Genomic DNA, 22,736 nt, shown 5'->3' on the forward strand with positions numbered 1-22,736 from the left:
CCGAGCCACGTGCATATGTGCCTGATTAGTAGATCGGACGACCCTCATCCCATCGACGAGACTCCCTGGGACTGGAGACCGGATCGGGCAAGGTTTCGGTGGTGGGAGTCTGAGGACTCGCAACGAGATTACCGGATGGAGAAGGAAGAGGGAATCGTGCGCTCTCACGGCGGGTACTTTGACCCAAGTCTCCGACGGTGTTGATTCCACCGATCCACTCCCAGACTCGAGAAACGTCACCGCTTCGTCCTTCGCGGACAGCAGCACGAACATTAGCGTTGCCCTCAACGAAACGGGAGACTCGTCGCCAGAGCTCCTCGCGACGCTTGCCTTGTAGTTCAAAGCGGAGGACATCATCACGCAGTTGGCCAATGGATATGTAAGGCTCTTTGGCGTCGCCGCGCGCATACAGTGCAGCCTGTGTGGACAGACGGTCAAGGGTTGTAGCGACCAACTCGGGCACGCGAGCGATATCAGAGCGGCGGGCAAGGACACGCGCGCGGGCATACCCGAGGAGACCAATCCCCAGAATTAGAAGTGAAATAGGGAGTCGATACGCGACGAGAGCGAGTCGGAAGTGGCGGCGGACGGCGCACGCGAGTGGGAGCCGGGCGATGGAGGTAGAGGATAGGATGACGATGCCGGAAGGTCTGTAATTGCGAACGCGTCTCTGTCAGTTCCGGTACACAAGGTCAGACCAGATCTTTATAAGAGACGCCGTTGGATATGGAAATCCAAAGCGATGAGCGAGCCGAGGAAACGCGGAATTTCCTCCTAGGGCTGGGAAAACTTACTGCTTGGTCTTGCTGATAACTTCATCCTTGCCAATCACCTCCCCAATTGCACCCTTCCACAGCTCATCGAATTCGCTGTCACTCAGGCCCTTGCGGCGCTTTTTCGCTACCTCTTCTTTCAAATCAGGCTCGCTGATATCGAGAGAACGGGCAGCTTGACCGTCTTCCTTCAAGTCGCCACATTCCCACTTCGCGCGACGTTCACGAAGCTCCTCGACAGCTTTATCAGCCACAGCCTTCACGCGGCGCGCCTTCTCGCTATCGGGTTCACATGTTGGAGGCAACGGCACCAGACCACCAAGAGCAAGAGGATGAGGCTTAAGGAGGAAATCGGTTTCGCAGCGCACTTCGAAATCTGGATAGCAGAAGGCATGGCTCGGGCACGGCTCGCACCGGGGCTCCAAGACATTGGCCCATTCAGGAACTCTGGTCTCAGCCAAGGACCAGGTAGGCTTTCCAAGCCCGCAGTATCCAATATCGAGCTTCTCTTTGCGCCACCATGTGCCAAAACTACCAGCGAGCGAAAGAATGACGACCCAAGGAGCCAAGCGACTGAGGGTCCCCTGCTTCTGCGGACGTCGTTTTTGAAACTGTGGCGAGTACTGATAATCTTCCATAGACATAGCAAGCTGTTCATCGGGCGTGAACTCTTCGCCTGCGCTCACTTCACTCTCTTCGCCGTCCTCCGACTCTTCTGAGTCCTCCGGCTCCTCCTTTGTGGGCAGCAGCCGGGAGGCGAAATCAAACGCCTCGCGCCTGGGAGCCTGGAAACCATCATCCTGTTTGACGCTTGAGGGTGTTTCTGATGTGCGCGATCTAAGTCCGCGACTCCGAGCTGGGCTTTCAGTGGATAAGCGCGAGCCACTCTTCCGCTTGGCGTCATAGCTTTTTCTCGTACTCTTAGGTACTTCGGGACTTCCGCTCTGGAACGGGTTATCGTCCGTAAACATACCTTCCTCACGAGGCTCCGATTTGATCCCAGGCGTATGTTCCTCGGTCTCCGTCGAAGGGAGAACTTCGCTCCGTCGGACCTTTTTGGCTGTAGATTTGCGAGGTGTAGGACGCGTAGCAGCGGGGGTTGCGAGGTTATCGTCGCCGGTTTCCGTGTCGGATGTCCGGACATGCTTACCCACCGATCGAGCCACGCTTGTGCGCTTAGTTCTAGCCGGAGTAGCAGGGGCAAGGCTATCATCGGTGTCTGCGGTAGAATGACGAGTGCTACGTCGTGATGTGCCTCGCTGTGCTCTCGTTGTGGAGCTGATTGTTGAGGGGGTGGCTGGAGGGGGCATGGATTCCCGGTCGTTCGCGTCACTAGCCACTGATGTTGACCGACTGCTCATGTCTGTGATTCCTGCACTGGTTCGTCGAACCCTCTCGCGGTCACTCAGGAGCTTTCGCGCTTGCGGAAGCACCTCATCTTGCAGAATACCAATCAGTTGAGACTTTTTCGCAGACGCAGGGTAGGGAATATCGTGATTGACGAGAATCGAGCGCAGACGAGGGACGGTGAGAGAGTTGAGATCAAAATCTGGATAAAGGTATTCCAGATCATCCGCCATTTTGTGTGACGCGCGATATGCGATGTTGGCTATCGTGGCCTGATCTATCTTCGAGCACAGCCGACCGAGGTTGTCGTGGTTTTACGATAACAGTTTTGTCGATACAAATACCGACGGTATGTGGCTGGGTGATATTGCAATATGCAAGCGGAATGTCACCGATCCCTCCCTTTTTGGTTCTTAGCTGGGGCAGCAGAATTGTTGTTTTTGTCACGCTGCGAAATTACGCCAGACTAACTTCGTCCAAGTCGTAGCCAGGGCAACAGGCGGGGGCGAGAAAAAAGACCGATCCTTGCCCTAACGCTGAAGTGAAGAAAGCAGCAACGACCAAAAACCAAGTGTTTCTGTTCCTTGCAAACTCGATTCATCAAGAGGGCGAGAGGCGAAAGGATAAACTTGGCAGAGCAAAGAAAACAAAGCCGATGACGCAGGAATAAACAGTGGCACGTGACATTTGTTGATCCTAGATTTATGCAGTTTATTTACGTCACAGATAATAGCCGGAAGTCGGAAGTATCTGCTTAAGGAGCCTAGCAATAGTAATACTGTGGTAGCATATACATCAGAACCATAAGCGGTATACAAGCAAAGCCCATGAAAATCCCATTCAGACTCGAAATATATTCACTGCCCAAGAAATTACAGGCCTAAGCTCAAGAGTAAAAAGCAAAGAAAGAGACAGAAAGGAAGAAACTGAAACGATCCCCGGGGCTCCATGCCGTAATGCTTTATATAAACAACCTGCAGACTCCCACCTGCCTTGAGACGCCGCTCACTTAAAAAGTCAGAGAGATACAGAAAATGAGAAATGGGGAAATGAAGAAATTTCCGCGAGCGAAGAGAGATTATTGATGGAAAGAAAGAACCGTCTAGTGACTGCGGCCGGAGTCGAAGGAGCGATTAGCATCGCCAGGGAGGTGGAGGAAAGACGAAGAGGCAGAGGTAATGCCGCTGTCGATGCTGTTCGAAGGACGATCGGCGTATTGTTGTGGGCCGGCGATGTTGCCAGCAGAACCAACGGCCAGTTGCTCCTTGAGAGCTTGGAACTCGGCCAGTTGAGTTCGGAGTTGCTGTAGGACATCGCTGATGGGAGCGGCGTGGTCCTGGAGACGGTCGCCTGGTTTGAAAGGTCGCATCATGTGGCGCAGGTCAAGAGTGTTGATGGTCACCTAGACGTTGTTAGTGACGGATATTAAATGGACAAGATAATGGTGATAATACTAACCTCGATGCGAGTGACTTGCTGATCGACTAAACTAAGGACGGTTGAATCATTCAGTTCACCTCCATGCCGTTTGACCATGTTGAACAAATCAACATTGGGTTCGCTGAGACTGGGTTCGCTTGGGTTTTCCAAAGCACCACAGAGTCGTTCAAGGCGGAGGGTGACCTCCCAAAGACGCCAGATGACGTTCGTCTGGATATCCAATTGATTATTCGGGTTCATAGTCGCAGCGGTACTATCCTGGTCCTGAGAATCCTCCGAAGAAATCATGCGACCAGACAGCGCTGAGGGGTAGACAAGATAAAGAGGTTCTGGATTCTCCAAACCCTTCAGCTTCCGTTCCCCTTGATCCTTAATGACGAAACCTTGGCTATTGAGCTGTTGTAGCTCACGACGGATGCTATGACCTAGGCTGTCGCCGCGAGGGTGGCTATCAGTCGAGCTGGTGGATGCAGAACGCTCGGCATCAGCGAAGATCTCAAGGTTACGGTGAATGTCGGTCATGAAATCTGATGAGACAAATATCTGTCCTCCATCGGCAACAGCAGAGATTCGCGAGGCGCGATTCACCATGGGACCGAAGTAGTCCATTCGGTTGGTAACCGGATCTTTCTCGCACACAGGCTCGCCCCAATGACCACCCATGCGAACTGAAAGTCCTCGGAAGATAACATTGTTATCCATGTCAACCACAACTCGGCACTGGGGCTGGTCAAGAATCTCCGTAGGCCATTCGGCTTCGAGAAGCTGGTTTTGGCAATTGAAGCACCAAAGCAAAGCAGCTGTGGTGGTCGAGAATGCCACCATGAAGGCATCACCTTCAGTCTTGACCTCGTATCCACCGAAAATTCCAAGTTGCCGACGCAGGATGTCGTTATGAATTTGAATAGCCGAGCGCATTGCATCCGGGCAGATCTCCCATAGACCCGTGGACTTCTTGATATCAGTGAACATAATAGCGAGCTCACCAACGGGAGCATCCACAAAGTCAAAGCGGGCCAGCCGCGAGTCTCCAGGACCATCGCGCTTCTTGGGCCGCTTGGCAGTCGGAATGATCTGTTCCTCGGCAAACGTAGACGATGCAGTATTGAGAGAAGGACGTGGCTTCGGGCGGCGCTTCTGAAGTTCACCAACGCCGAGGATCATCACCATCAGCTTATTGGTGGCGCCGAACGAAATAGCCAAATCACGCAACTTTTGAGCTGCAAACATTAGGTCTGGTTGTTCTCTCCTCGTGACATCGACCACCACCTCTGGGGTAACATAGTCCCAGAGTTCCTTCGACGCCAGAACGATCATTTCATCTTGCTCCGTGAGAGCAGCATGCATGGTGCTAGGGGCCGCAATAACGGCAGGCATCATAGGGAAATGCCCAAAGCACCTCGATACTGGGAGAACATCGTTCAGCTTGCCATTGCGTGACACGAAACCCCCAGCAGCTCGAATGCGCGCTCGCTCATTAGGCTCTGCGGGATCATGATTCTGTGTCAGAGCACGCAGTGAGCCATCTGACCTGATCAGAATGGCCTGAGCATCACCAACATTGGCGGCGTACAAGTCCATGTTGTTCAAATACAAGACAGTGGCAACACCGCCGGATTGGATGTCGTCTTGGTTAAGCAGCTTGGCAGCGGTCGAGCCTCTCTGGTACTGTCGGACCTCGCGATCATCGATAGACCTGTAAGCAGAGCCAGCCATGTTCTTGTTCAACGCCAGGAACGCACGTCTGAGTGCATCCAGCGGCGTTTCACCCTGGTCGCGCTGCAGCTTCTTGAGCTCAAAGGCAAAGCTGGATGTGAAGTTCTCGTGTAAATACTTCGCAACTCGAGAACCTCCGCTAGAGAGAGTTTGTCCGTCAAACATGCCAACCAAAGTCTCCACATTATCTTGTTTCAACCGTGGAACAATCATGTCGATAATTGATAGATGTTCAGTTTTTCCAAGAGAATCAGCCATACCGTATGCAAGCGTACCGGCCAGCGAAGCGGAGGTTCTCACACGACGATCTTCGGTTTCCTCTGGAATAGTAGGAATTGTGAGGGTAACATCCATCAGTCCCAAAACACGGAGATGGGTTAGAGAGTTGAAGTCAGTCAAATCCGCACCATTGGCAGCCGGAGGACCTAGAGAGGCAATATTGGGCTTAATCTCAAGTCGCTTGTTGCCGGAGAAATTCAAGTACTTCAAATTGCGATTCCAGTTCCAGTTCCAATCATAAGGCCAGTTGGAGACGTTGTACTTCAACGCATTACTTCCAACATCCAGAATGGAAAGCTTGCTGACTTTGCAAAGCTCTGCGGGTAGCACTTGGAATCTGTTTGCATTGATGTGAAGAACTTTGAGGTTACTCCCCTCCTCCAGATCGTCAGACGGCAGGGAAGTCAGCTCGTTGCCAGACAGGTACAGTTCAGAAATCAATGGCCATCTCTTGAGGATTCCCTGTGGTAGTTCCGTCAGGTCATTGTATGAAAGGTTGACAATGCGCAACTCTGGAAGCAGAGACAATTCTCGGAAGACGTCATCCTCGAGTCTGTTGTCAGCAAGAGAGAGAGTCCGAAGAGATGCCGCAAAGCTCATTGCCATCTGCTGAGAGAAGTTCGAGTCCTTCCGAGGCCCGATGTGTGGTTCAATGATTGATCGGGAAGTAGCTGATACCTTTCTACCACCTTGCTGCGAAACGGATTGAGCGTTTGAGGGGTTCCGGTAAGACCCATTTGGCGACACAGAATTCATGACACCATTTGATGTTTGGCTTGGCCGACGAAGAGCTGGCTCGTCAAGTGGTCCGATATCTTCGTAGCTTGGATTTCCCGACACGCCTGGGGTTGTTGCAGGTGTGTGGGTAGGCTCACCAGGAACCAGAGGAGTCGGGGCACCATACTTCGGGAAGGTCGACAAGATGTTGGAGGAGATGTTGAGGGTTTCCAGCTTGGCGCAATGCCAAATTTCAGAAGGCAGTGATGTCAGGTTACACTCCCTCAGATTCAAATGCTTGAGCTCTACAAGACAGCCGATCGTCGGAGGCAAGGAAGAAAGCGGATTTTTGATCATACTGAAGTGCTCCAATCGACGTAGCTTGCCAATCTGGGGCGAGACGGAGGAGAGGTGATTTTTGTCGAGAACAAGTTTTGTCATATTTGGACAGTTCTCGAAGATGGTATCCCGGAATTGAGAAAGCTTGCCAGAAGCAAGATTAAGAGAAGTCAGGGTCGGAATAGGAGCATCGACGTCAAACTGCGTTAGAGGACAGTGGTCCAGATGCAGACTTCGCAACCTCGGGAAGGAGCCTTTGAAGCGCGATAGGAGATTGTGTCCGAAGAAGATCTGCTCTAGTCGAGGCAGACTAGCGAGAGCATCAATATTGGTGATGGCATTGAACCGCGCATCGAATTCCTTGAGATTCACCAAATTCCGGAAGGACTCGTCGAGAGGCCCACTGAGGTTGTTGTTCGTCATCCAAAGGCGCTCAAGAGTGACCATGCGGCCGATGCCAGGAAGTTCCTCAATACCGTTGAAGCTGATATCAAGATCAACCAAGCTCTTCAAGTTGCAGATGAATTCAGGGAAAACCTTGAATCCGTTTGATGACATGTTCAAACTTCGCAGAGAGGAAAAGTTCCCAAAGTAGCTTGGTAACTTGGTCAACTGATTGTTGGCCATCTTGATGCTAACAAGACCAGTCAACCGATCCAGTCGTGCATGATCCAAGTCTTCTAAGCAGTTGTTTGAAATATCCAGGTATGTAAGCCGGCCAGCTAGACCAAAGCTTTGGGGAAGGAACGAGGCTTCATTCCCGATGAACTTGATTTCACGCAGATTGATGCAGCTTTGAATAAAGTCCTTGGGGACGTCCAATGACAAGTTCCTTGACAGATTGAGAGAGATGATCTCCGATGACTTGGCATACAACGTGATCGGAATCGTGACAAGGCTGCGACCTTGTAGATCCACGTGGCTGAACTTTTGCACCTTGTTGAAGCCTGGGTCTGTCTCGAGACTGCTGTAACCGCTGAGCTTGGTGGGTAAAAAAATGAAACGGCAAAGATAACTATGATCTTCTCGGCCAATATCTTCTATCCGGTCGCTTGACGTATAGCCAACTTGTTCTAAGAGCTTTTTCTGCATTTGAATGGGCCGTTCATTATGATCAAGTTGTCGTGAAAGGTCGTTCTTCCGGAGAACAATTTCGTAGTTGTTGAGATGGTCTTGGAGGAAGGACTTCCGACCAAGCATCAGCAGAATTTCTGACACAGTCGCGTTTACACCAGCCGATAGTGTAGCAAATGTCGAGTCGATTCGGAAAATTCGGATAAAGAAGGAGGCTTCACGCTCACGCGGTCCAACGGGTACCGCTTCTTCCTCCAATTTTGTGTCAGTAGGCCCACGAACCTGCCAACTATCAGGAGCGTTCCATGGCTTTTCGAATTTGGAATCGTCCCCCGGTGTTACAGTCCCATCCCTGGCACGCTTCATGTGGCCCGGGGAAGTAGGACGAACGATGCCGTTCAGGTCATCCATATCGACGTCAAGGTGGAAGAAATGTTTGTTCTCATTTTGGATTTTGTCGTCTTTGTTGGGATTGTACAGGTCACCACCACCTTGGTTGGCGAATGGACGACGAGGACCAAGCTTTCTTCCCCCAATGAGTCCCTTCCCCAGATCTTTCCTTCGGTCCGAATCTGCGGATTCAGGATGCCTAGAGGAAATGCTTCCTTCGAGACTTCCTTGCCGATCACGTCGTGGCGGGGAAGAGTTTCTTGATCTGTCATGCGATTTGGAGCCATCACGACCCAGAATCTTTTTAATGAAACCGCCGATTCGGGGGTGTTGTGAGCTTTGATCGTGATCACGGTATGCGCTGCGGGTACTGGGAGTCGGGCTAGTGGACCGGCCTCCAGGCCAACCAGATTCGCCTACGTCCGTGGTTGAATGAAGGTAGTTCTCGTTGAAGGGTCGTATTCCGATATCATCTCTGCCAGTGGCGGGGCGATTTTGATATCCTGCTAGATCGCCAGCAAGAGTCGGCTTCTCTTCTTTGCTCCGCGAAGGACGATGTCTCCCATGTCCCCGCCGACCGGGCTCCTTTTGCCCTGAAGTATTACTATCTTGAGGTGGAAGCCGTTGCCCATCGGGACCAATAGGAGTATGGCGAACTGGTGCCTCCCCATACTGTGGAATATCCTTGAAACTTTGGTAGTCCCATGGGGTGATCTCACTGGAGGGCAAAGGAGTGTTTGCTCGTGGCTTCTGTGATCGCTGCGATGACCCAGAGCCGTCGGGTGTATTGCGCGAGCCATCTGAGTTCGCCCTTTCACGCGCCTTCAGTTGGTCCACTGGTCCCCCACGCCTGCTGGGCGGGTGGGAGCCATCATCATCGGTTTGGAGTTCTCCCGGTGATTGATAGTCATCTCCAAGGAGGCCCTTTAGATGCTTCTTGCGGAACTTCTGGCTGATGCTGGATCTTGAGCCCTGACTGCTCACTGTGGTTGCGCTTGCGGCAGACGGCCGTCGATGTTCTCCGTGGTATTCAAACTCGGCGGGTTCGCTCGCTATTGTTCGTCCAGTCGTGGGGCGAAATGTAAATGAGGCAGGTGAAGCTTCTTGTTCAGAGTAATCATGATAAAATGTACTGCCGCCATCTAGCTGTCCACTATTTGGCGCTGTGGACCATGGAGCAATCGAGTCGAGCTCGTCGGGATCCAGGCGAGACGGGTTGAGAGGAGGAGGTCGGGGGCTCGGTGCGGAGGACTGGGATAGGCTATCGCGGTTATTTGGAACAATCAAGGCCTCGCGGTGGTTGCTAAAGCCAGAGGCTTTGCGCTGTTCGGTAGGAGAGACGTCGGGGGAATCCCATGACCACACGGAACTTCCCCAATCGATCCTTGGGGGTTTAGATGCATCCGGCCTAATAAAGACTTAGTACAGTTTCATTCATGCATCGAAAAATGACGCGCCATCCCCAGCAATTGTTTTCGAGAGATCGAAGCTTACTTTGAGTTCATGCTTAATGAGCCAGGAAACGAATCGGCATTGCTACCTCCCGACGAGGCCTTGGGGTGATCTTGCAATTGACCAGCGGAGTTTCGCACTGTATCTTGCGATATCCAACTATGACCAGAGCCCGCCGAACCCTGACGGTTGTCGGGTTGATTGCTATCCCGCACTGGCATAGCTGCGCTCAAATTCGGCGGAATGCCGCCACGGCGACCCTGATCAAGTTGCAGCCAGCCGTATCTTGGGGTGTGGGGGGATTTCGAAGCAGTCCAGCATTAATGACGCTTATGATGATTGGGATGTGTGGGCGACCGGGGAGGGAGGAGGAGCTGCAATGTGTGGTTGTCGATTCTGCTGTCTCGGGTGCTGGCGCCCCGATGCGGAGGTCAACCCGGCGACGCGGTAATGGTCGGAGGAGCTTCAGTAGATCCGGAAAGACTCGAGAGAATGTCAAAGGTCGATTCGAGATGAGGGTAATCGATGATTGAGGGCGCGAAGGAGTTGTGAGGGCGGTGGGGGTGGGGGAGGGTGAAAGAGGTGGAGGGTGTGAAAAGTAGTCGAGTAGTCGCCTAGTGGCGCAGGTGCAGGATCAATATCAAAATATCGTTACTGCATGGGGTGCGATGGTTAAGTGCGCATAGACAAACGGGTGATTAACGAAGGTCCAGGGTCATTGGGGGGGGTGGAGAGTGGGGATGACTCGTGACAAAGGCGGATCAACGGAATGACGAGAACAAAGCCGTGAGAATATTCGACTCGCCAATGTAGTTTAGTTTATTTACGAAAGAAAAATAGAGTAGACTTAAAGCAGAGTGAGGCTCCAAGTTGTTTCAAATGAAGTCCTCTGCAAGTTTAGGTATTTCCTACGAAACGTTTCTCCTAACCCTTTGTAAGATCATAAAAAGATTATGATGACCGATACATATACGGAGTTAGCTATGTATTGATTTCTGTTTCTCGATATTTCTCTCTTTATAGTGTATTCTGTATATTTTGAATATACCAGATAATTTATATCATATCAGAAATACCTAAGAAGTAATAGAAAGTAGGCTAGAATAATATGTATCGTTTCTTATATGGTCCGTGATGCTGTCCGTGCTCTCTGTGGAGCTTCCCGTTGTCTGTTGCTTTACTCTCAACTCTCCATTTCCTACATATGTACAGAATACTCTTTACTCTTTACTGCTCTCCAAGATTTCATTCATATCCTCGTATATACTCAACTGTTCAATTTGAGATACTATACAGCCCACTTTCACGTTACAATCATTGGTCATTCTGTATTTCACTGCCCGGTACCTTAACGAGGCTGTGACAAAGATCCCTGTAGCACCTGGACTCGTCTTTTCTGTCTTCCTTTGGAAGAATAAGATCGCCACGGTACTATTGCTCTCGCTCCACAGCTTATGTCTCTTTGTTGCAGTCGGCAGATATCCCCTTCAACTCAACAAAGCTTTGCGTTGTCCTACGAGTGTACTCTTTTAATTACAAATATACTGTATCCACCCATCGATTACATTGAGTTAGAACGAGATCGAAAGTAAACGCCATCGATTAACCTTGGGAGGATATCACACCACTCAGGTAATTTTATGTTGTACAGATTGGCCCTTCACTTTGAAACTTGGGGAGCTTTGAAGCTCCTCGCTCAATCAGACATTAAGGCGGGCTAGAGAACAGCTACCCTATGCACATATTTATACAAGAGAATTTTCTCTTCCTAGCCATGAACTGTTTTGTTTGATTTATCCATGGATCAAGGCTCTCACACATCCGTTCTTGTCAAGTGAAACGGGAGACATAGGGGAGTCAGTTGACCGCCTTGAAGCTCCGCCTCTCCGCCTTTATGGACAAGATTTTGTTGTAAATATACGACAGGAAGTCCCTCCTCTTCTTTAACCCGCCATTCTGTTGTCTAACTAAAATCACAAGCGTTCACCTGACGATATGCCTTAATCTGAAATGTGTGGTGAGGGTCCTTTATTGAGCTGAAGCTGATGTTCACGATCCACCCATGCATAGCGCCCACGGTGTGTAGATAGGTGAGGTTATATCGACCGGGGCCTAGACCGGATTACGCTACAACTGTCAGGTATTGATGATAAGCCGTCTATAAATACTCGGCGAAGTGAACTCAGTTTAACCCATCACATGTATGGTGCAAACTTGTCCTTGCGTAGGCGGGGATAATGCCCAACTATGGAGTACTTAGTACAGCCTGAACATAGAGGTCACAATGATTCGCAATCATCGAGACATTGACGATGTAATCGCAATTCTAAGTGATGACTTCAAATTGTTTCAATTAGAAAAACAAGACCAAGAACCAATATAAAGGGGGGAAATAATGAGATCATATCTTCTAAAGTTGCAAATGGAGGAGGCTGGGGTGGGTCTCAATAATAATGGGTCCTAAACATATTTTCGATCTATACGTTTGTACTCCGTACGGAGTAGTTATTGTATGCACATACGTGTGTCCCCTGCCACCCGTTTATTTGCTTGGGCCTTGCCGCCTTTCCTTGGTTCAACTTGGTATCTTTCTTTCTTGCTTGGAAGCGTCTCGAAAATATCATTGACAATATTATTATGAATATCAAGGGACATTAATAGACCTAGGAAATCTATTTATCTCGCCCTAGAACAATGTTAGTATATACATTGCAATTTGAACTGCACGATCAAAGTACAATAGATGTACACATTTTATTGCTGACTTTTCCATGGTTAACACATAACGTGGCGTTGGGCGCCCCCGATCCGAGGCTGTGATTGGACCAATGACAGCTCCTGGGACCCACGGATCGACTAAAAAGGAAACCGTGAAACAGAGGAGGCTGGCACTTTCTTTCTTCGAATCTTTAAATCTCTTTCCTTTCTTTCACATCTATCTGTTCAGTATTCAGTACTCCGTAGTTTTGTCGGATTTGGTGTCATTTTGTAATTGGTGGAGATCGCTTATTGCTTGCTCTCATCTTCTTCACTATGCGTCTCACTCTTGCGGCCTTGGGTCTGCTCTCTCCCCTACTAGTCACAGCCCAAACTTACACTGACTGTAATCCGACAAAAAAAAGTAGGTGGAATATTCGCAGCTTTGGGTCAGTCACTAACAGCCACCAGCATGTCCCGCTGATACTGCATTTGGAGAGTCTGATAAGACGTTTGACTTCACAAGTGCATCTGATGCTTTCAAGTCAACTGGAGCCGTCACATATGACTCAACCAATGGCGCAACATTTACTATTTCTAAGTCAGGCGATGGCCCCCTGATTCAGTCTGGTTGGTACATCATGTTTGGTCGTGTGGAATACACAATCAAGGCCGCACCGGGAACAGGAATTGTCAGCAGTGCAGTTCTGCAGTCCGATGATCTCGACGAGATTGACTGGGAATGGCTGGGTGGGAGCGACAACCAGGTGCAAACCAACTATTTTGGAAAAGGAGATACAAGCACAAACAATCGTGGCGCCTTCCACGACGATCCTGGAAGCCAAGACGGCTTCAAAACCTACTCCGTCGACTGGACTAGCTCTCAGATTGTGTGGGCTATCAATGGAAAAACAGTCCGTGTACTTACACCCGAGTCGGCAAACACGGGCATGTACCCACAGACCCCCATGATGATCAAGGTTGGGGCGTGGGCTGGTGGAGATTCAAATAATCCCCAGGGCACCATCGGTAAGAGTGAACCACATCATACTAGCCATCACTTGCTTACATTATGTTTGTATAGACTGGGCTGGTGGCACGACGGATTATAGCCAGGGTCCTTTCAAGATGTACCTCAAGTCGATGACTGTGACCGACTACTCGACCGGAACCTCATATAGCTACGGCGATATGAGCGGTACATGGGAATCTATCACCTCTGAAGGGGGCAGCATCAATGGTAACAGTGGCGCCGAGCCCACATCGACCGAGTCCGCGCCTCTCATCACGTCGACTGCCGACAACGCCCCGGTGCCATGGAGTGGAACGCATAAAGAGACTTCAAGCTGGGTCACGCCAAACGTCTGGCCCTGGGTGGCTTCTGACTCCCCAACGGCCTCGTCGACAGGATACCAGTATGATTGGGAGTCTAGCTCTGGCCACAACAAGCCACCAGGCGGAGTCTCAGCGAGTAAGCAATCCCCTGTCTTTGCTACCTTTTATTAGGAGTCACCCGCTAACGTCATTCTTCGTATAGTCTATCTTCCGCTTTACATAAGCAGCGTGGCTTTTTTCTTCGGCTGTCTGTTCCCGCTCTGGCGTTGAGATTCTCTGCGAAGCTTGATTCGGTTGGTGACAAGCACCGCCGTTTTGTCGCGGAACAGTACCCTTTACGATAGAAAAGCTATTGCTACCACAGCCGCAAATCACCCAACTAGCGAGACGCGTCAACCACTCTTCTGATATTCCTCCACCGGTGGAGTATACAGGTGACTGGTTTATGGTGACCGCTATACTCGATGTTTTGCGTGCGTGCCTTATTCGGTGGCATGCTTGCATGTGATTGCTATAAATTTTGTATGATTATTGATGATTTCATGGGACGGCGTTGACTTTTGCTTTTGAACATAAACCATGAGCGATGAACTTTTGCGGCTCACAATACAGCCGCGGCATTTGGGCGTTTAAAGACACTTTTTTTTATATTGTTTTGTTTCATAGACATTGGCATGAAAATCAGAGCAAAGTATATATAGTTCAAGGAACCATATTTCAGCCAACCAAATATTGCGATTGCGTCACTTGAAGGATAAGACTAGAAGCTTTCGATTCATGGATCCAGTGTCCGAACCCCAAAGCTTCATCGGTACATGACTACTTCGTTCTATTAGTCCCCAGGGTTACTTTCAATACTTGTTCATCTACACTATCTACTGGATTACAATCGACCATCTTTAACTATATTGCTCTATCTGGATATGTACGCCATGAACAAGCCTCTCATCCCAGTTGAAAAAGCCCTATCCCTCCCCGAAATCGTAGAAAACATACTTTCATTTATCGACAAAGACGCACACTCAACCTGGATAGGCATCAACGACTATGAATATAGCCGCGCGGGAGTGCTCCTCAACTGCAGCCTTGTCAACAAATTTTGGAACCACGAAGCAATGCGAATCCTTCGGTCAAACATGCTAACGAACAATATGCGACTCGACGAAATCGTCGATCAAATCCCCCAACAACGCCGCCAGATATACGCAAATCATATCAAACCGCCTTTATCTACACGCGTATGTGGCAGTCGAAGTGGGTGATCCTGAGGGCTTTAGATACTGTCACTTTCCCGAAGATTCGGACCTTGCGTATTTATCCTACTTGTTTTGATTCTTACGCGGAAAAGATGCTTAGTATCCCTGATGTTTATATGCCTCATGCTGAGACGCTGGAGATTTGCAGTTGTGTTGAAGGGGACAAGGTTATTTGGAGATTGGAGATGAAGCAGTGGGATGATCTTGTCTTGCAGCTTCCGGTGCGTTCTACCTGGTCTTTTATTTCTGTGGAGTGGCTAACCTATAACTTATGGATTGATATAGAAGCTGTTTCCTACCCTGGTGCATGTCAAGATCAATTTGCCAACCGTAAAGTGTCCGGATAAGCTGGCGGCTTTGTATAAAGGTCTGCCGAATCTTAAAGACATTACGCTTCGCGAAGTGCATGACTTGGAAGAGGAGAGGTATAGTAGTGAAGAACAAAGGGTATTTTGCTATTATGAACGAGCATATTGATCTGCGGCTGGACATAGCTTACCCGTCTACTATGATTATACAATACAGTGGAATATATCTAAGTTTTCTTTTGGAGAAAATTGAGGAAACACGATTCAAACAGCACAAATATTGTAAGACATTCAGTTGCATCCAAGTATGACAAAGTTATCCAAGTCAAACACCAATGTATATCAAGGAGAAATGAACAACAAAACACGCATCAATGCGCTCAGTAAGCACCGTCATAGGGTACAGCACGATCCTCTTTAGCCCACAATTGTTCCTCATCGCTCTTCCAAGGCGGCGGAACAAGGCCATTGATTTTCCATAGTCGGCGCTCAGTTTCCATGACGTGGTATTCCCAATCGTATCCCTTGTCGGCAATATGAGGTTTCAGTATCGCATCGATCGAAGAGGTAGACCTCTTATATACGGCGTCGTCATTGGGCATCTTGATTGCGATGTGCGAGATGACGACGCGGATGAAGGGCTTCTCGGTCCTCAATTTGCCTCCCACCAAGATATCTTCATTTGGTAGAGGAATGAAGTTGGTCACGACGTAGAAGGCTGGAAGACCGAGCTTGGTGTACATCTTTGTGATATCTTCGGCAAAGGAGATTTTGGACGCCGGGTCTCCGTAGGTGCCCACTGGGTGGTAGATTTGCCAAAGAGGCATTTTGATGGAATGATTTGTTATAGGGCTGGCTTTATTGAACGAACAATTGCTTTGTGTTTTCGTAAAAGTGGTAATATCTTCATCTTAAAATACTCAATGTTGTTGCACGAAGATGCTCGTTCGTCATACCTCAGTAAAAGTGGCAAAGGACATGATTATTTGATCTTTCGAAGCTTTGATGAATCAACAATATTGGCGGCTTGATTGTTGAAAATATCCGTTAAGCTTTCTATGTAGGGTAGCACTAGTCCCGTTTGGAAGCACATTCTTTTAACGATTTATACTTCGTCCCAGACGATGATTGCTCATAGCAGACAGCTTGACTGATGAAAACTACTATGAATATTACCAGGGCCGCTAATAGTATCGTCGGACTCAAGGACACCTTGCGAAACATAATATTGTCACTTGATTTCCATCCTCACAAGGCATAAGTTCATGGGCATTGATTGTTGAATAGTATAAAAGTCATGATGATTCTAGCATTGGATCGGGAACACAATATTTCCCTCAAACGTCAATACTTGAAAAAAATAGTACGAATAGCAACAAGAGGAGCCAACGGGAGAAGATCAAATGGCAATAGACTTTTAGATGGGAAGCCCCAAGCTAGGTTGAGGACACGACTTTAGATTTATTCACACTGCTAATATGCGCCAAAACCGACAAAATTTGGTAGCTCAAGGCCGTGTCAATAAGAAAATCAAGCGTGTTTTTAAATAGAGCTCACCTCTTTTTCTGATTATTCAACAATGCCGAATCTCGGACTGATCGAATAATCATCGAATTCGCCTCTTTGCATTTGTCATCTCACAGCTTACCACCTGGGCACCTGCGTCTTTCGCTGCTCATTTCTAAGTGCCTGAATACCGAATACTCATAATTAATCCTGAACAATGGCAGAAATAGCAGAAGACAAGGTCAAAACAGTTGGTCGCAAGCGCGGTCGCCCTCGGACCGTGACTGACGACCATGAAGTACCAGAGGTGGGTCTAGTCGCAATTAGACTCCCTGTGCCGATGCTCACATTGATTTACAGAGACGCCGCAAACAACTTCGCCTTGCGCAACAGGCCTATCGCAAACGAAAAGAGACCACGATCGGTAATTTGCAGAATCGCGTTCAAGAATTGGAAACTGGAATCGAGGATCTCAGCCACTCTTTCCTCTCCTTCAGTAATCTTCTTATAGAAGAGCAACTGCTTTCACAATATCCACGTATTGCAGCGGCATTGCAGAATATAACCCAACAATGTGTTGCTCTTGCAAAAGCTGGAAGCGAAGAGCCAACCGAGGTGGCTCTCGTTCATGCTACGAAAAAGCCACAAATCAAAATGGCCGCGACACCTGATAATAACACAGCTCCAAGCTTAGTGCTGGTTAACACACCCTCAGAGACCTCCACTGATGTCGAAGATATAATTCGTTCAGCAACAAGATGGCCCGGTCCGCCTACTCCACCATATCAAGATCCATTTTCCCTACCATTCGGCATCGTCATGCCGTCGCCAACTACTGAACTTCCATACGTAACTCCGCCACTCTCGAACTCGCCGACATTAGATTTACTATCCAACAATATAGTTGAAGAGCGGCAATGGACGATCGCTCAACGTATTGTCCAGGCATGCTGCCAGAACGGGTACCGATTGCTCGTGGACACCCCAAACCACTCCAGAGTCCAGCAGATCTTCGGATCTATGCTGGGTTTGTCAGAACGCAATCGTTTGATTTCAGGATTCTATGCTGCCACGCAGGACAAGCTTGGCGATTTAATAGAGCCCAAAGCCAACGTGCTTACGGCTCTCCGGTCCAATATGAATACCTTTTCGGAGGACCAACTCCATTTATCACCTAGAATATGGCAGATCGCACTTGAATCGACCTCTGGCGAATGGATGGATGCCAATGGGGCTCAGAGATACTTGCGCGATAAACGAATGATCTTCGAGAACTTCACTGATTCTTCTGGTCCGGATTACTCTGTCTCGTCATCGCTTGATGTCAAATCCTTCATAAAATGTGAATGTCCCGTTGAGCTTTACCACTCATGGGTTGCGCTAATATTTTTTAGTCCTTTCAACTGAGGCCATCTGTGTTGGGAACGGTCCAGTGTTCCGACGGCAAAGCGTCGATAAAGCTATTCGATTAGCAACCATCAATGTCCCCTGGGATTTCGATAATTTATGTGACTTATGATGCATATTCATACTTGTAATATATAATGAAGATACGAATGGATGCCTTGAGTCAAGCATTCCGAAGGATTAATTATTGTCTTGATATTGCTCGTGCTAGTGATCCCTCGCCTCGAGCCATCCTCAACAGTGTACTAAAGCAGAGCAGCAGCCATAGGCGTGAAAACAAGACTAGGCCAGAGTTCATCACTTTTGCCGATGAATAACAACCAAATGACGTGCTTGTTGACAAAAGCTCGATATCTGATGGGCGCTTCTTTGCGACACATTACCCCTGCAATTCGCACGCTATTATTTGACATGAGGCTAGCCTCATCTTTGATGGCCCGCAATCAACGAACATTTGGTAGCTAGAAGATAAGCATCCCGGCTTTGCCTTTTTATTCTAATCTTCCTTTCGTCCTAGGTCAACTTTCGTAGTGTTCGGACCGTTTGACGGAACAATGCAGCAGACAGCGTGGCTCGATAAGCGAAAAGAAAGTGCTGACGGGAGCCGCCCAGCCCTGCGAGCCGATTAATCTGCAGCCAGCTTTATATGGAAGTGCACCATCCATTTGTCCAGAAAACTTTGATTCTCTTTCCGATAGACCGTCGGTGCTCTAGATCGGCTTTACTGATGCTTGTTTCTCTAAACGAGAACCACGTCCGGACAGCGATCACGCAAGTTGATCACACTAGTCTCTACATCGCATGATCGTCTTCACCTTCACAACCAACAGTGAGATAAGATCGCGGCCAGCTCCGGAGCTCCGACGGGAAGGTGGGTCTGGGGAAACACTCCACAGATACCGGTAAAGCATTGATCAGTTGTTTTCCTGCGCAGGTAAAAGATGCCACAGTCAAAATGGTCATTGCCACTCGACCACTACCTAAAAGTGCAGGTTGCGTATGCTCGAACGTTCTGGTTTTTTCCGGATAATCCCTGAAGATGGGGTCCAATCTACAGAACAGGGATTTAACATGAAGAATCCCAGCAAGTGCGTCTCTAGTAGATCCAATCTCTTGATCTCTTCTTTGTTGCGCTCCAGCCTTATCATCTGGTGGGGGATAAAAGCAGTTGGTGAAATGATAGTGAATACTCCGACAGCGCCCGATAGTTGGAAGCTCATCCCCAGTGGGCACTTGCTCTCGCAATCGCACGCGACAGCAGGCCCCAGCCGGCCTCAAAATCCCAAAAGCCAAAAAAATCTAATCGACAGGCATCTATCTTTCGCTCTTTCTCTGGGGTATGGCGGTTTCAAGATAGCCGAAGCGGGAAGTATGCCCCTGGACGCGTGGCACTCACTATGGCCGAGGTCTACACTAACTAAGCCTTACAGAGTAGTCGTTAAGCAATTTTCTGTGCTCTAATAACATGCCAACCCACTAAACAAGCACTAGACTGCGAATCAGTTAAGCTAGCCCAATCTCTGCACCAATTGACTCTTGGGAAGTCCGAAATTACTTGACTATGCTGTTTAGCGCAACGCTAGAAATGAGCCTGGACTTTAGCTTCAATACCGGTTGCCGTGGCCGGGAAAAATTGCCATACAGTGAGGTCCATACTCGCTACAGCAGCCCTCTATGGGTTACGTAGGAACCCCGCCACTACTGCATGTCCTACCGAACCTCATTATCGCACTGAATCGCGATATGAAGACGATATAGAGCCCTCTTCTTATTGGCGAGAGCCCGATATTCGCCTTATCTACCCCCGAAAACAAGAAACCGAGGTATCGGAGAGCCGTTGGCGTATAGCATAGCTATCCTCCAGCCCAGTGTCCATGCAATATATATAAAAATGCCCGCACTCGACTGTCTTGGCTAACAAGCCACTCACGCCTGCCCGCAAACAAAGGCTTCCAACGAGCTTTCCATATTGATATCGCTTAGGGTCTATCTATATCAATCATCACTATGGCGGTCTCCGAGAAGTTTGACGCATCCCGCAATCGTCCAACGGCGGACTCATTTGATATAGAAAAAAGGCAACCCGTTGTCGAAGTCAGCGATGCAGATCTATCAGAAATTTTAGAGACCCTCCGCGAAACCATCAAGGAGCACGAGCTAGACCCTAATTTCCCACCCGAGATACTCAACTCTGCCCGTGCTGCACTGCGAGAATCCCCCAACAAGCTACAGGCGCATCTTCTCCAGGGCCTTGTAGCCGAGATCCAGGCTGAGCGCGATCTTCTGCTTAACGACTCACCCTACGCTGAAGTTCGCGCCGTCGTCGACAACACCGATGATCCCTCTACACCGGTCAACACCTTCCGCGCTTGGTTTCTGGGAATCCTCTTCACCATCTTGGGCACAGGAATCGATCAATTCTTCTCTTTGCGCTATCCTGGAATATATCTTTATACTGTGGTTGCCCAGCTGCTTTCATATCCTTGCGGTCTTTTCCTCGCACGTGTCTTGCCCACCACCCCTATCAATGTTTTTGGAACGAATTTCAGCCTTAACCCTGGCCCGTTCAACCAAAAGGAACACATGCTCATTTCAATCATGTCCAATGTTGCATATGGAGGTCTCAATGGAACCGCCTACGTGACTTCCATCTTCCAGGTCTTGAAATTGGATATGTTTTATGGAATGAAGGAACTAGCCGACAGCGCGGGCTTTCAGATCCTGCTCACACTGTCTACCCAATTGATCGGATATGGATGTGCCGGAATCGCCCGCCGGTTCTTGGTATACCCCCTGTCATGTTGTGGCCTAAGAACCTGGCTCAGATTGCCCTGAACCGAGCCTTACACAATGACGACAACTCTGGCTCGGCGAATGGATGGACTATGTCTCGCTATCGCTTCTTTCTGTACTGCTTTGGTGGAATGTTCTTTTACTTCTGGTTCCCGGACTACATCTTCCAGGCCATGTCGTATTTCAATTGGATGACTTGGATCGCTCCCCAGAATGTCAAACTGGCTATCATCACCGGATCTATTGGCGGTTTAGGGTTCAATCCCCTTCCTACGTTTGACTGGAATGTTGTCTCATATGCATTTGACCCTATTGTCACTCCATTTTTCTCTTTGTTGAACAACGTGTTCGGGATGGCTGTGGTGGGCATTGTGGTTATTCTGCCTGTTTACTTCTGCAATGTGTGGAACACTGCCTACCTCCCCATTAATAGCAACGATATCTTTGACAACACTGGAAACGACTACAACGTCAGTCGGATTCTTTCATCGGATTTTACCCTCGACGTCGAGGCCTATGAGGCCTATAGCCCGGCATACCTTGGAGCTGCCAATGCAGTTCTGTATTCTGCCTTCTTTGCCATCTATTTGGCAACACTGGTGTATGCAGCGCTATATTATCACCGTGAAATCCTTAGTGGTTTCCGCGCTGTTATGAAGTGGAAGAATGCCAGGGACGAATACAATGACGTCCACAACCGACTGATGCGCCAATACAAGGAGGCTCCAGAATGGTGGTATCTGACCATCTTGGCCATTGCATTTGCCATGGGATGCATATGCTGCAAGGTCTACGATACGGGCATGCCGATTTGGGGAATCGTGGTTGGGTTGCTGCTCTGCGTTTTCTTGCAGATCCCCATTGGTATCGTCATGGGTGTTACCAATATTGAGGTCACTAATAATGTCATCGCCGAGTTCATTGGTGGTTATGCTGTGCCTAACAACCCAGTCGCAAATATGATCTTCAAGTCCTATGGCTATATTGCCGCGGCCCAATCGGTGCAATTTGTGGCCGACCTTAAATTGGGGCACTACATGAAGATTCCTCCGCGCACCATGTTTATTGCGCAGACTATCGCCACCATTGTCGCTGGTTTTGTGTCAATTGGTGTCAATGCCTGGCAGCTTTCTAATATCAACGACGTGTGCTCTGCGGATCAATCTGCTAACTTTACATGCCCTGGTAAGCATCCTAATTTCCATCATTATCTTCGTCTGTGCCTTTCTCTCATTCCTTTCTCATCATTGACCTATCGTTGCGACGGAACATCTTCATCACGAGCTGTTTCCAGACTTAAAACAAGATGTACTGACCCTTTCTAGATACCCACACGTTTTTCACTGCGTCCGTCATTTGGGGCGTCATTGGTCCAGCGCGTATCTATGGTGACAGTGGCATCTATCACCCTCTGGAGTGGGGCTTCCTAGTTGGCGCATTACTTCCAATCCCCTTCTACTTCCTTGCCAGGCGCTATCCCAATTCCTGGGTTCGCTACATCCACATCCCAATCATGTTGAACGGGGCCCTTTGGTGGGCTCCTTATAACTTCACCTACGCTTGGCCATCCCTTGTTGTCGGGTTTGGTGTCAATTACTACGTAAAGCACCACTATGAGAGGTGGTGGCAGAAGTATGCGTATGTGATGACTTCTTCTTTCTCGTGTGGCATTGGCATCGCAGGATTGATTATCTTCTTTGCTGTACAGTTCCATGCTGTCGATATCAACTGGTGGGGAAACACGGTGTCCTATGCTGGCTGTGATAACGATGGTTGTGCTTTGTTGCCAATTCCTGAGATTGGCCATTTCTAGAGTTTACAAGAAAAGCTTGATGCCCTATGACACAATGACACATACATTTTCACGTTAACTTGGCATGCGAGACCCATATACAGATAAACCAAAT

The 22,736-nt window shown here is 48.9% G+C and overlaps 7 protein-coding genes across 7 annotated transcripts; 4 read left to right on the forward strand and 3 right to left on the reverse strand.

Moving 5' to 3' along the window:
* Positions 1-25: 25 nt before the first annotated feature.
* On the reverse strand, positions 26-2,353 carry N7529_010429 (putative sister chromatid separation protein (Src1); the record flags this gene model as incomplete). The annotated part of the gene is made up of 2 exons (XM_057245956.1): positions 26-650; positions 795-2,353. The coding sequence occupies 2 exons, from the start codon at positions 2,351-2,353 to the stop codon at positions 26-28; spliced, it is 2,184 nt and encodes a 727-aa protein (XP_057094219.1).
* An 869-nt stretch (positions 2,354-3,222) lies between these two features.
* Positions 3,223-9,748, reverse strand: acyA (adenylate cyclase acyA; the record flags this gene model as incomplete). Its single annotated transcript, XM_057245957.1, has 3 exons — positions 3,223-3,522; positions 3,579-9,483; positions 9,570-9,748. The coding sequence occupies 3 exons, from the start codon at positions 9,746-9,748 to the stop codon at positions 3,223-3,225; spliced, it is 6,384 nt and encodes a 2,127-aa protein (XP_057094220.1).
* Positions 9,749-12,560: 2,812 nt separating this feature from the next.
* Positions 12,561-13,829, forward strand: N7529_010431 (glycoside hydrolase family 16 protein; the record flags this gene model as incomplete). The annotated part of the gene is made up of 4 exons (XM_057245958.1): positions 12,561-12,648; positions 12,696-13,253; positions 13,309-13,695; positions 13,762-13,829. The coding sequence occupies 4 exons, from the start codon at positions 12,561-12,563 to the stop codon at positions 13,827-13,829; spliced, it is 1,101 nt and encodes a 366-aa protein (XP_057094221.1).
* Positions 13,830-14,491: 662 nt separating this feature from the next.
* On the forward strand, positions 14,492-15,292 carry N7529_010432 (uncharacterized protein; the record flags this gene model as incomplete). The annotated part of the gene is given in 3 exon segments (XM_057245959.1): positions 14,492-14,797; positions 14,809-15,036; positions 15,101-15,292. 3 exon segments carry the CDS (start codon positions 14,492-14,494, stop codon positions 15,290-15,292), a joined length of 726 nt encoding a protein of 241 aa, XP_057094222.1.
* A 211-nt stretch (positions 15,293-15,503) lies between these two features.
* On the reverse strand, positions 15,504-15,950 carry N7529_010433 (tautomerase family protein; the record flags this gene model as incomplete). The annotated part of the gene is made up of 1 exon (XM_057245960.1): positions 15,504-15,950. The coding sequence occupies one exon, from the start codon at positions 15,948-15,950 to the stop codon at positions 15,504-15,506; it is 447 nt and encodes a 148-aa protein (XP_057094223.1).
* An 896-nt stretch (positions 15,951-16,846) lies between these two features.
* Positions 16,847-18,148, forward strand: N7529_010434 (bZIP transcription factor; the record flags this gene model as incomplete). The annotated part of the gene is made up of 3 exons (XM_057245961.1): positions 16,847-16,936; positions 16,990-17,971; positions 18,024-18,148. 3 exons carry the CDS (start codon positions 16,847-16,849, stop codon positions 18,146-18,148), a joined length of 1,197 nt encoding a protein of 398 aa, XP_057094224.1.
* Positions 18,149-20,043: 1,895 nt separating this feature from the next.
* N7529_010435 (uncharacterized protein) lies at positions 20,044-22,642 on the forward strand (the record flags this gene model as incomplete). Its single annotated transcript, XM_057245962.1, has 3 exons — positions 20,044-20,820; positions 20,862-22,014; positions 22,206-22,642. The coding sequence occupies 3 exons, from the start codon at positions 20,044-20,046 to the stop codon at positions 22,640-22,642; spliced, it is 2,367 nt and encodes a 788-aa protein (XP_057094225.1).
* Positions 22,643-22,736: the final 94 nt, after the last annotated feature.

This window comes from Penicillium soppii (genome assembly GCF_028829465.1).
Source record: "Penicillium soppii strain IBT 18220 chromosome Unknown utg000007l, whole genome shotgun sequence".
In the NCBI taxonomy this organism is placed as follows: domain Eukaryota; kingdom Fungi; phylum Ascomycota; class Eurotiomycetes; order Eurotiales; family Aspergillaceae; genus Penicillium; species Penicillium soppii.